The sequence below is a fragment of the Nematolebias whitei genome, chromosome 20 (assembly GCF_014905685.2).
Source record: "Nematolebias whitei isolate Nwh7 chromosome 20, NemWhi1, whole genome shotgun sequence".
NCBI classification, from domain to species: Eukaryota; Metazoa; Chordata; class Actinopteri; order Cyprinodontiformes; family Rivulidae; genus Nematolebias; species Nematolebias whitei.
This window is the reverse complement of record NC_056517.1, coordinates 19,043,472-19,056,538: the sequence shown is the minus strand read 5'-3', so window position 1 is coordinate 19,056,538 and position 13,067 is coordinate 19,043,472. Positions and strand designations below refer to the sequence as shown.

Here is a 13,067-nt window from a genome sequence, read left to right as displayed (position 1 = left end):
TGTGTGTGTGTGTGTGTGTGTGTGTGTGTGTGTGTGTAAGTGTATGTGTGTGTGTTTAATTGCTCTTTTAGCTACTTTTGCCTGAACCTAACACTGTAAGTGAAACAAGGCATTTGGCTCTTGGCTACTCAGAGAGTAGTCAAGACAGCACAAAAGATAATTGGCTGCCCTCTCCCCTCCCTGATGGACATTTACACATCACGCTGCCTCAACAGAGCAGAATGCATAATCAAGGACTGTTCACACCCAGTCACACCCAGGTTTTGAACTGTTTGACTTGTTACCTTCAGGGAAGCGCTACAGGTGCATCAGAACAAGAACAAACAGACTTAAGAACAGTTTTTCCCGAAAGCCATCACCACACTGAAATCACATATGCACTGATTTAATAATCTAACCTCCCAAACCCCTGGACTTCTATTGTGCAATACTACTGACATTTCATACTCTCAATCACTTAAACTACCTCACTAATATCCATAATGGGCAATGTAATTGCGAAATACTTGTATTTTTTACTTTCATAGCGCTATTATATCTATATTGTGTTACATTATTTATATTTTTAGTGTGTGTTTTTCTTAAGCGTGTTTTTGCACTGAAAAAGGGAGTGGCTCTTAATTTCATTGTACTTGCATATAATGACAATAAAGGCATTCTGATTCTGATTCTGATTTCTTGAGTTGCTGTAAATTATACTATAATACATATAAACTCTCCCATTCCAGAAAACAACAAACAATGACAGCCTTCATGATGGACAGACATCATGGACACCACAGCAAGCAGCTGTCTTCACTGAAAGATCCTTAAATGATCGTCAATGACATGAGGCCTCTGTCGATGGTTGAAGACGAAGGCTTCACTACAATGATCCACACTTTTAATCCAGGTTACAATAATCCACACTTTTAATCCAAGTTACACTCTTCCCTCAAGGACACATTTTACAAAGTAGCTACATATTGTGCAGGTATAAAGCATACATTTGTATATATTTTTGTATACATTTATTTTTTTAAGCTATTTGACAAACTTTTATTTTTTATTATTCAATATTTTACTAACAGAATAGTCAGATAGCAACCTGTTTTTTGTGTGAATTGCTATGTCAGTCAAATGTTCAATTTTGGAATAAAGGGGTGGAAATTAAAACTTTTTTTTTTTGCCGATTCATCGATTAATCGAAAAATAATCGGCCGATGAATCCATAGGTGTCGCAACCATTATAAGTGAAGGGGACAAGTCCCCCCCACATTAAAAAAACGTTAATTTGGACCCCCCCCCCCCACACACACACACACACACACACACACACTTTTACTATAAAACATTAGTTCAGGTGGCGCAGTTTCTCTTTCTTCGTGAACAAATCCATTCCACTTGATTAATAGGAGAATACTCAAGCTACTAAAACTCAACTCAAGGTTTTCCTGGTGACCTCCAACTCTCCACCGTCTCCACCTGCCTCTTGCCTCGGCAGAAAACGTACACAGGTGGAGGAGGTGGAGGTACCTGTGTTACTCGCTCGCCAGTTTAGCAGCTTAGTGCAGGCAGTGGTTGACCAGGGGGTTGATCATAAACATATATTCATGTTAGAAGGATGCTTGAGAGGAGCACTACATCTGTATCATCTTAGCTTAGCAGTAACTGTGACGCTGTAAGACGCTGCAGGTGTAAGAGACGCTGTGTGTTGAGCTGCATTAAAGTTGAAATGTCTTTAAAACCCCACACCTTATTGTCCTCAAGTTTCATGAGAAACATAACTTAGATGAGTAGTGTTAAACACAAGTAAAGAAAGTCCAGTGGCGATGTTTTTTATTTCTCTATAAAGACAAATAGTGCCGATCTGACGCTCTGTATTAAAGTGTATTAAAGTTAAAATGTCTTTAAAATCCACAGATGAATTTACACAAACTTGGTGAAAAACATGCTTTAAATGTGTGGAATTAAAGGAAATCTAGGTGAAATGCTGCTTTTTTGTTCACTAATAAACACCTTTTTTTACGTGCACACACACATGCACCCGCGCACACACCTACACACATCATTGTTCCCCCCTCCACATTACAAATGCTTCTGATGCCCTTGGATGAATCGATTGAAATAATCGTTGGTTGCAGCCCTACATTTGTTTATGCATAATCTTCATCAGATATAGCACAGATTATTATTTTTGTAATAAAATACATAAAATCAACTAAATTTGTGATTATTTTGGCATATCTGTGTGTATTAACTGATTTGATGCCCTTTAAACACGAGAAAAGAATTCACATTTCAGTTTACATTTAATTTGGGGTTAACCTCGTTGTGTGCCCACACACAACGAGGTTATTTGCATAATAAATGCATATCTTATGAGCTTAACTCATAACTGATAATTTACAATATATATCCAGCCCCATATCCCTCTACACAGCAAAGCGCCGCTCTGGCCTTACGGCGACCGCAGGAGCTCCAGTTAGTCCACCCAGTAGCCATCGAGAATGCGCTTTTCCCGAATCTTCAACATTGCCTTCCGTCTATGTAAGTACTTGTCCAGCTGCAGGTCTTAGAAGTATAGGCAAAATCCGCCCTTCCAAACAAGAGTTATTGTGACTTGCTCTTTTGTGGCGAATGTTTGACGAGCACTTCCTTTATGATTTTCAACATGCCATGTGTGGTAACCAACAGTTAGTGAACAAAGTTTCAGTGTAATAACTTACACAGTGCGACGCTGGAAGAGTCATCCAATAATCAACAGTTTTTTATCTGAGTGGGTGGGGCTTTTGTGATGTCATGAGTCAACAATACCAATGTGTCTAAAAGTGCTCACTGATGAAGCACAAAAAATCAGATCCAGATTCAATTCAATTCAAATTCAATTCAAAAATACTTTATTAATCCCAGAGGGAAATTATTTGTTGTTGTAACTCGTTATCCTCATTTCATTAAGAGATGTTATAGATGTTGATGGCTGTAGGCAGGAAGAATCTCTTGTAAAGGTCCATCCCACAGTGGATCCTAAGAAACTGGGTGCAGATGGCGGCCGATCCGTCCACCCAGACTCTGCTGGCCTCTCGGTTCCCCTCGGGCTGTAGGACCGCCCAAACGCTGGGCAGAACTCCTCCCAGAGCGATGGCCGCTGCTCCCAGCAGTCTGCCGAGCTCCTCATAGCTGCGGACAGCCAGCTGTAGGTGCTGAAATACGATTCTGTCCTTCTGCTGTCATGAGCCGTGTTTCCTGCTAGTTCCAGGATCTCAGTGGTCAGGCACTCGAGCACAGCCGGCAGGTATATGAGAATCCATCCACAGAACATCCTTTTCAACTCACTTGAGATTTGGGGCTGTAGTTGAGATATTATTTGAGTTTTTGAGATGTTAATCAGCTGCTGTTGGTTGTAGAAAACTGTCTTGTTGCCATGGTTACGCATCATAACAAATGTCCAAAACTAAAAAAGTTTCAGTAAAAATCCTTCCAGCTGCACAGCATCCAATACCAGAGGAAACAATCATCCAAAAAATTGTGATTTACATCCAGAAAAAGAGGAATTAAAGTTTCCAAAAGCAAATTCTCAAAATGAAAGTAACAGAGCTGCTCCAACATGCAGCCACCTTGAGCGGCGCAATTCAGATGATGTATCACTAAGATATAACTTTTGGAATAATGTAGGGGGTGCACTTAAGTCAAATGTTAAACAACAACCACAATGTGTGTAGAAGTGCTCACTGATGATGCAAAATAAATCTGGTGCAGATCGTTTGATGTATCACTGAGAAATAACTGTAGGAATAATGTAGGGGGCGCTGTGGAGGCTATTGGCCACTTATCATGGATTCCTGTTCAAGGGATGGATAATGATCGATCATACTGATTTTGGTTCACCTCGGCTCAAATCTGTGCAATTTAGAGCCAAACGTATTGCAACGGCATCACTTCTTAATTCGTCACACTGCCACACCCACATCCTCCAGCTAAAACTGTTTGTAATTTAAATCAAGTCAGACCCACTTGTTAAATGTCTTCTAACACAGGATCATCCTGATTAGGTCAAGGGCATCAGAGAGGGAGCATTCAAAGTAAAAAAAAAAGTGACTTCCTGTTCTGAGGGGGTTGAACTTTGATGATGTCAGAATATGACAACAGAGGATCTTCGGGCATCCAACAGGGATGAGTCATGCCAAGTTTGGTGCATTTCGGTCTTTCAATGTGAAAGTTATAGCGTTTGGAAATTAAAGGCATGAAGCACAACTTTGAGGCCTGGCCACGCCCCTTTAACATCTACGAAAATGCAAGCTTTTGATAACTTTTACTCCCTAATGTTTTAAGAGCATATTAACCAAGTTTGAAGGCAATCCTTCAAAATCCTTGAAGGAGTTAGTTAAAATTTGCAATTAGAAAAAAAAAATGACCCTTTGACCCAAAATGGCCGACTTCCTGTTGAATTTGGACCAGGGCTCCAAGAGATTTTTTCATAGGTCCTGAGAAGATACAGATGTTCACAGAGTTTCAGAATTATCAGTCATAAATTGGCTTGGGGCTGAGGTTTTAAAAATATTGTAGGGGGCGCTGTGGAGGCTATTGGCCACTTATCATGGATTCCTGTTCAAGGGGTGGATAATGATCGATCATACTGATTTTGGTGCACCTCGGCTCAAATCAGTGTAATTTAGAGCCAAACATATGGCGACTGTGTTACGTCATACTTTGCCACACAGAGCCGCCCACATGCTCCACCCAAAACTGTCAGTGTTGGAAAGCAAGTTACACCAACATGTCTTCGGTCACTGGACACACTATCATGCTGATCAGGTAACAGGGGTAAGATAGGAATCGTTCAACATAAAACTTTATACATCCTGTTGTCAGGGGGCGTGGCTTAAGTGATGTCATGATTTGACCAATCAGTCTTGCAGGGGACCGGATGTGGATCAATCACTGAAGGTTTGGGGCGGCTGTGGCTGAGTGGTTAGAGCAGTCGTCCTTCAATGCAAGAGTTCGGGGTTCAAATCCACCAGCAGTCACATCCCGAAGTGTCCTTGGGCAAGACACTGAACCCCTCACTGCCTCTGATGTGTGTCCCATTGGAGTATGAATGTGATCTAAAGCACTGATTAGTCTGTTTAGAATGATTTGTTCAATTAGCTTTGTAGAGATCTAGTAGAGTGCTGTATGAATGGGTAAATGAGGACACAGATTGTAGTGTAAATAGCTTTGAGTATCTTGATCAGATAGAAAGGCACTATATAAGTACAGTCCATTTACCATTTGATGTCTCAGACATTTTTCGTATAGGAGCTATTAAAACTAGGCTTAAGACTTTCCTTTTTGCTAAATCCTATAGTTAGGGTCGGCTTGGGTTTCCTGAGCTGTCCCTTAGTTATGCTGATATAGGCTTAGACTGCTGGAAGACAAATTGACCACAATTTTCACTCTGCTACTGTTTTGTATTTGTAATTATTTTTTCTATCCTTAACATGTGTTTTTTTGTCTTTAACCACAGACCACCGGGCTACCACAGCCCTCTGTGTGGAGCAGAGAGCTGCTATCTAGGGCACCTGAGGGAGCAGATGGTGGGGACCTTACTCAAGAGACCAGTGTGGGGCAAATGAGGGTGGAGGCAGGTGTAGGTGTTTCACCTTTTCCACCTATATTTTGATGTTGTCAGTACAGGGAGTTGAACCGGCACCAGTCCGACCACAGGTCCACCTTCTCTAACCTCTGCACCATCACTCCCACTACATGCTATTATTAAATACAATCCTAATATTAGTTATTTCAAAATGATACAATCACTGCTCCTTAAATATCAGATCAATGTGAACATATAAAAACATTTTCACCTTTATCATTAGACATGACATCGGACCAGTACTATACTGACTTTAGTTGTAGTTCATCTCATTAACCGTTGTTTCTCTTTAATCTTACCCCATTAAGAAAGACTCCAGCAGTGCTGCAGGTGACGTAGAGTGTCTCACAGTCACATGGCTCAATAACAAGATAACAAATCTCACCAAGCGCCTGTCTCCAAAGAGGAGCTCGACAGCCATTTGGAAACTCAAAATCTGAAGAAGATAAAAGAAAGAAAACATGGGCACAGAGTAGAATGTCACAACGCTGAGTGTAAATGTTTCTAAAGAAGTGCAATGCCAGAAAAAGACTATCATATATTTGGTTTTCTTATGAGAATACAGTAGTCCCTCGTTTATTGCGGGTGTAGGGACCAGGTTCACCTGTGATAAGTGAAAAACAGCGAAGTAGGTATACAGTAGTCCGAATTCAAGTTCAGTTCAAGTTCAGTAGACTTTGTCATGACATATGCCAGGCTGCAATCACACTCATCACCTGTAACTCTCAACCTCACTCCTTAAAAAACAATTTAAATTTAAATATTGTAACATTTTAAATAAACAATCAATGCAGCATGGATTGTTTATTTAAAATGATACAGTATTTAAATTTAAATTGTAGAGAAGTGTAGCAGGACATCAAAAGGTTAACCCTTCACACAGCTCTGCAGCACGGAGCAGAAATGTACTTCTTGATCAACACTGCAACAACTGAACATAGAAGTTCTAAAATAATTAAAAATAATTTTGTAACACTTATATTTCGTGATTATTATGATTTTACGATGTGACATACTTTGAATTTTAAGTTGGAAGACAAAAGTCTATCGGTACATCTGGAAAGTAAGCTGCTGCAGGAGAAATGTGTGCGTGTGTGACAGAGCAGGAGATCAGCTGATCAGCTGCAGGAGGGTGCTTCCCCTGCACTTGTGGGCTGCACACATGGTGAAAAATCCATCCATTCTTCCATTTTGGGTCACGGGGGGGGTCGCTGGTCCCCATGTCCAGCAATCACTGTGCAAGGGGCAGGGGACACCCTGGACAGGTCTCCAGTCCATCACAGGGACACATGGAGACAAATAAGACAAACAACTCTCTCTCTCTCTCTAACCTAGCAACAATTTAGAGTTACCAATCAGTCTAACATGCGTGTTTTTGGTCTGTGGGAGGAAACTGGACTATCTAGAAAAAACCCACACATGCACAGAGAGAACATGCAAACTCCACCCAGAAAAGCCCATGGACCAGGATTTGAACCGGGGACCTGCCCGCTGAGTGGCAGCAGCTCTACCAGTGCTGCCCTTGTGTAAAATCATTTAAAATTATTTTTGTTAAATACACAACCCATGCCTCATCCATAAATCAACTAATTGTGTCATGTCCAATCTCTTACTTTGAAAAACCACAATAAACGAACCGCAAAGTAGCGAGGGACTACTGTATAATAAAACTTTAAGAACATTTGAATCATGAGTTCAGGGTTGAAACACAGTTTACTTTAAATTTAGATTATACATGAAGAAAGTGGGCCACACAACCACTTCATCATGTTTTAAACTAAATATGGAGTTTTTTCTGTTTAAAGGTGTCTAATGCAAGTTTAAAATAGGAGGATGAAGAAGGCCTGCACATCTGTTAGATCTAAACAAACACCCTGCAGGGAAGCAAATAATATCTGCAGACTACTGACTCTGTAGAGTGTGACACATGTCAGTGGTGGATTCACCGTCGGGCACGACGGGACACTTCCCGGTGGCCTGGTTGCCGAGGAACGGGACTAAAGGCTCGGTTCGGGTCGCACGGACTTTATTATTTTAAATAAACAATTCACTTTTGCCTGGGCTCAGGTCTCACGCTGCACTGCAGCGACGGAGAAAGCCTGGCACATTACCCGGCCGGGCCGGCCCCCTCCCTTCCTTTTCTGTGTGTCACAGAGCAGAGACACACACACACACATTGCGCCCGCCCCCCTCCCCGCCCTAGGACTCGCGCTCCCGACGGTGTTGGCGCGCGGTGCGTGCATCTCTGAGTTGTAGAATGGAGCAACAGAGACAGCCAAAGAAGAGGAAAGGTGGAGCAGAGAGAGAGAGGATAAAAAAGAGAAAAGCTCTGGCCGCGGATGCTGCTAAGTGCTATAAATTAATGTTTGTTCGTAATGGAGCAGGTAAGAGAAACACTTGTGTTGAAAAAATTGAACTCTGGCACAGTTTATCAGCACAGCTTAATATCCACATGCTAGCTTCACTTTGAGGGACCTAAGTGGGCCAAAACTGACTTAATATAACAAATGTTTTTAAGTTTGCACCACAGAAGAAAGATTTATGTAGGTATTCAGTTAGACGTGTGCAAACAACATGCATTCAAAGTGCGCTCAATTGAACTCAGTCTTGGTGGTTTGCGTTAATCAGGTGGTGGTGGCCTGGGATGGTATCAAAATTCCCGGCCTGGATTATTGTCCCAGTCCGCCCCTGACACATGTAATGACTTCCATGTTGTTGTGGCCTCAGAGTGCTGAATTTTGATGTTTTTGATTTTGATGTTCCAACATTAATCATCAGTGAAATGTGGAGATAATTCACACCTGATGTGTATCGCAGTGACTTCAATATCTTCGTTTCTCCTTCAGTGCCCCACTGCTTCAACAACTCCACTTCCTCCTTCACTGCGGTGGGGTTGAGCCCAATTTGACTAAAATAAAAGAAGAGGACAAACATCCAGTTGGATTCAATTGTTTTTCAGATCCTGCTGCCTGTTTCTATCAGACACCAGCTGATGTATCAGAAGATCTGCTGTAATCAGTCAAGAAGAGGACAAGAAGATATTTGGACACTCTGATGGAAAATGATGAAATGAAACGAAACCCACTTTGTCGTTTCCTCAACAACCTTGCAGAGGATCTGTTTGTCTGCGTTCTGAATCAAGGGGAACAGCTTGGCTCTGGTGTTGGAGTGTGCAGCTGAATCCTCATCTGTCATTTTGTTTCCAGGACTTAGAGCATCATGATGGGCACCTTCTCTCTCCAGGTGAGTGGAAAAGATCGGACCAAGAATCTTTGCCAACGGGTCTCTATTTTCTGACCAACACAAGATAAAAGTTTTAGTGATTTAAAATGAGTGATTTTTAAACTAACAACACCACTGGTCCTGTGTTTGTTTTCTTCACATTTACTTTTTTTAATGGTAACCATTCTACGTCCATTAAACACATTTCAACAAATTTATTCTGTACTTGTGTCTGAAATGCTGTGCATGTTATTAGCGAGAAACTAAAATTAAGCTCAATCTGTAAAGAATCGTCATCGGCAGCATGATAGATTAGTTTGCAGAAAACAACAAAGAGAGAAAAAAAACAATCAGTGGGTTATGAAGCTGGCAGTACAGAGATCAAATGAGATTTAATTCTGATCACAATTACCTTCTATACATGTTCGAAGCTCTTGAATGTTCTTATCACCTGCCAGATGAAGTAGCTGAGCGAGCTGGCTGAAGCTGCGTACAGAAACATCTGGAGGAGAGAGCTGCAACAACGGCTGTGCTTCACTGTCGTTTTCATACGAGTGCACAGCAGAGTCTCTAAGTGTCAAAAAATGGATTATCATTTGTTTTGTATTACACTACTTCAAGGGCGTCAGAAGCATCTGTAATGTGGGGGGGACACAACGATGTGTGTAGGTGAAAGCGCGTGCGCGTGTGTGCGCGCGTGCGCGTGCGCAAAAGTAATGTGCACTAATGTACAAAAAAAAAGGAACATTTCACCTAGATTTGCTTTACTTCCACACATTTAAAGCATATTTCTCACCAAGTTTGTGTAAATTCAGCTGTGGGTTTTAGAGACATTTTAACTTTAATACACTTTAATACAGAGCGTCAGATCGGCACTATTTGTCTTTATAGAGAAATAAAAAACATCACCACTAGACATTTTTACTTGTGTTCAACACTCATCTAAATGATGTTTCTCATGAAGCTTGAGGACAATAAGGTGTGGGGTTTTAAAGACATTTCAACTTTAATGCACCTGAACACACTGTGTCTCTTACACCTGCAGCGTCTTACAGCATCACACTTACTGCTAAGATAACATGCTATAGACGTAGCGCTGCACTCAAGCATCCTCCTAACATGAATATATGTTGATGATCAACGCCCTGGTCAACAACTGCCCACACTAAGCTGCTAAACTGGCGAGTGAGCAATACAGAGGTGTCTCCATCTCCTGCACCTGTGCGCATTTTCTACCAAAGCAGGTGACTCAGCAGCGGCTGCCTGCACAGTTTCTGCTCTGTGGATAGAGGTGGTGGTAACCAGGAAAACCTGGAGTGCAGTTTTATTAGATTGAGTATTCTCCTATTAATCAAGTGGAATGGATTCGTTCACGAAGAAAGAGAAACTGCGCCGCCTGAACTAATGTTTCATAGTAAAAGTGGGGGGGTCCAAATGAACCTTTTTTTAATGTGGGAGGGACTTGTCCCCTTCACATATAATGGTTGCGACGCCTATGCACTACTTCCATTTTATTTACCTGATTATTTCTTTCTGTGTCACAGGAAGCTGGTGCTCATATCCAGCTATCACTGTGTGAAAGGCAGGGGACACCCTGGATAGGTCTCACCTCCATCACAGGGACACATAGAGACAAACGAAACAACTATTCACTCTATCTCTCACCTCGGGACAATTTAAAGTTACCAATCATTCTAACGTGCATGTTTTTAGTCTGTGGTAGGAAACTGATATTCTGAGAAAGTACTGACATAAACAGGGAGAACTTGTAAATTCTACATAGAAAGGACAAGAGACAAATGTGACCTTGCTGTGAGGTGACACTGCACCATCCCCCAGAATAGATCATTTAGTGCATTATTTGGTGCCCTATGCTTCATAGCAATGAAAATAAACAAACAAAAAAAGTAAGAAATCAAAAAGAATGCTCTCTTTGCCACACTAAAATTAAAAAACTAAATATCTACAGCTTCCTACATAAAGCACAATCAAAGCAACTACCTTGATGCAGCTTTTCACAGTCTGGGTTGCTTGGACACATTGATACTGAGGACCAAGGCACCAAGCACCTGGTTGCATATCATTATCAGACAAACCTGGTGTCATATCCTGTGATGAATTCAGATCCCTTCAAAGTGGTGTTCCATTGAAGTGGCTCCTCAAACACAATCTCTGCCTCCTCTGGGAATTTGGAGCTGAATTGCTCAACAAAGCCCAGAATTTCTCTCAACAAGGACTCATTTACTGATGTGGACACAAGTTTGGCAGAGCCAGAGGTGGAGGTGGTCCACTGAGCTGCCCTGGTGAGTGTTTGCCCCATAGTTCCTCCTGGGATTTTCTAAAACTGACGAGAACAAGAAATCTTTAACAAACGTGTTGTTTCAGTTCTTCTTCAGTGTAGAAAGTGCACAGATACAACTGTTTGGCATTAAAATTGTTGGTACATTTTTTTGACTGGACATCTACTCTAACTTATACAACTTTAAATGATGTAATCAACCAAGTAAATATTTAGTAAGTTACTTATTTTACTTTTATACCTTTTGTATTCCTAGATAATATTAACTGAACGTGACTTTTGTAACTATTTATTTTTCAAAATTTTGAACTTGATAATGTTACTAACAAGCACACACACAAACTATTTGAAGATATATACAGCCTGTTGCAGATGTTGGACTATAGTCAAATCACAGAATGTGATGGGAGTCTGTGTTTATTACACTTCCAATAATATATAGAATAACAACTTCTTTGAAAAGACAGATCAGAAAAAATGAAAAGGCTAAAATACAGCATCAGTTTCTAAAATCAGCATAATTACTACTACCAGATTGCATAAATTACAGTAAACACGTATTTGTTTGTTTTTTTGTTTTCCTGGCAATCTACTAGAGTTTATGGTCAAACAATTCAACATTTCATTGAAAATATTGAGTAATGACTAATTCATATAGTTTTATTCGGTAATGTACTTAAAAAGTTATTTAGGTTAAACAAACTTTTAATTTCAATTTAGTTTTTAGTAATTACGTTTTTAAGCATGTTGCAACAGTACTGTTATACAAAAGAAATTATATTATATAGATTTATATAGATTATAGATTTGAAGCTCTCGACCTTGACCTCTCTAAGTGGCTTTAAGAACCTGTTGGACTCTTGGCAGGGTCCAACGCAGACATGTTCCTGTTTTTAGTTTTCTACATTCGCCTTAGAATCTAGAAGTTTTTTTGTTACCTTTTTCTTTTAGCCATCCTAATTGTAAAAAAAAAACAAAAAAAAACTGCAGTATGACTTTTTATAATTGTTTATTGTTGTCGCTGTTGTCCATTGTTGTCATCTTTCTTTGTTGAAATTAGGTCTCTTTTGTAAATGAGTCCTCGAGTGTCAATGGGATTACCTGTCTAAATAAAGGTTGAATGAATATGTTGTGGTTTAAATTAGCGACCTCGTGTAAGAACGCCTACCACGTCAGGATGTATGAAAACGCGCATGCGCGACGTATGATTAAATCTGAATATTTTTGTGCATACGCACTTTTCGAACTTTTTTGTTGGCCAATATTTAATATGAATGCTGCGCATACATTTCAGCATAACCTTCCATACACGAGGCCCCTGGTCGCTGCTGTGCTGTAATATTTCTGGAAGAAAACCGAGAAGCTCGGTTTCCTGCGACCGTTCAACACAGGCAGAAGCTAACGCCTCGTTAGCCACACTAAAAACAAAAATAATAATCTTAAAAGTTACCCTAAAATCAACTGGGTCGCTGAAAACGTTAAAATCTACTTTGATACGATGAATGTAGGAACCAAATAAATTTTAGGAGCAACCTTACCGTGTGCCAGCCAGTCTCATTTAGCTACTCAACTTTTATCGATGGGTTGCGATCAATGGTATCTATGGAAACAAGGCCACGAGCACTGTGGCACGCCCCCTTCCAGTTGCTATGATACGGTCAACAACAACGGCAAGCGAAATGTGTCAAATTTTACCAAATTAATTCTTAAAATCGGAAAAACTAGAAATAATAAAAGTACAGAAGTTGATTTTTACAGAAACTGATATGTACACAAGTATTGTGTTTCTCTATTATTTATTTCATTTCTTCTTTTTCATCCTATCTAAAAATTAATAAATAAACACCAAAGATCATGCTAATATATCCAGGCAGAAATCCAATGATGTTCAGTCAGGTCATCTGGATGGTTTCTTTTGTTGATGAGACATTT

At 40.4% G+C, this 13,067-nt stretch overlaps 1 protein-coding gene across 1 annotated transcript in view; it reads right to left on the bottom strand.

Moving 5' to 3' along the window:
* The window catches only part of odad2 (outer dynein arm docking complex subunit 2), a 394,037-nt gene extending 381,292 nt beyond the window's left edge, over nt 1-12,745 (bottom strand). Inside the window, 6 exon segments of the mRNA XM_037694246.1 lie at nt 5,914-6,050; nt 8,416-8,522; nt 8,700-8,907; nt 9,249-9,406; nt 10,933-11,174; nt 12,674-12,745. Coding sequence (XP_037550174.1) covers nt 5,914-6,050; nt 8,416-8,522; nt 8,700-8,907; nt 9,249-9,406; nt 10,933-11,156 — 834 coding nt within the window. The 5' untranslated portion in view covers nt 11,157-11,174; nt 12,674-12,745.
* Nucleotides 12,746-13,067: the final 322 nt, after the last annotated feature.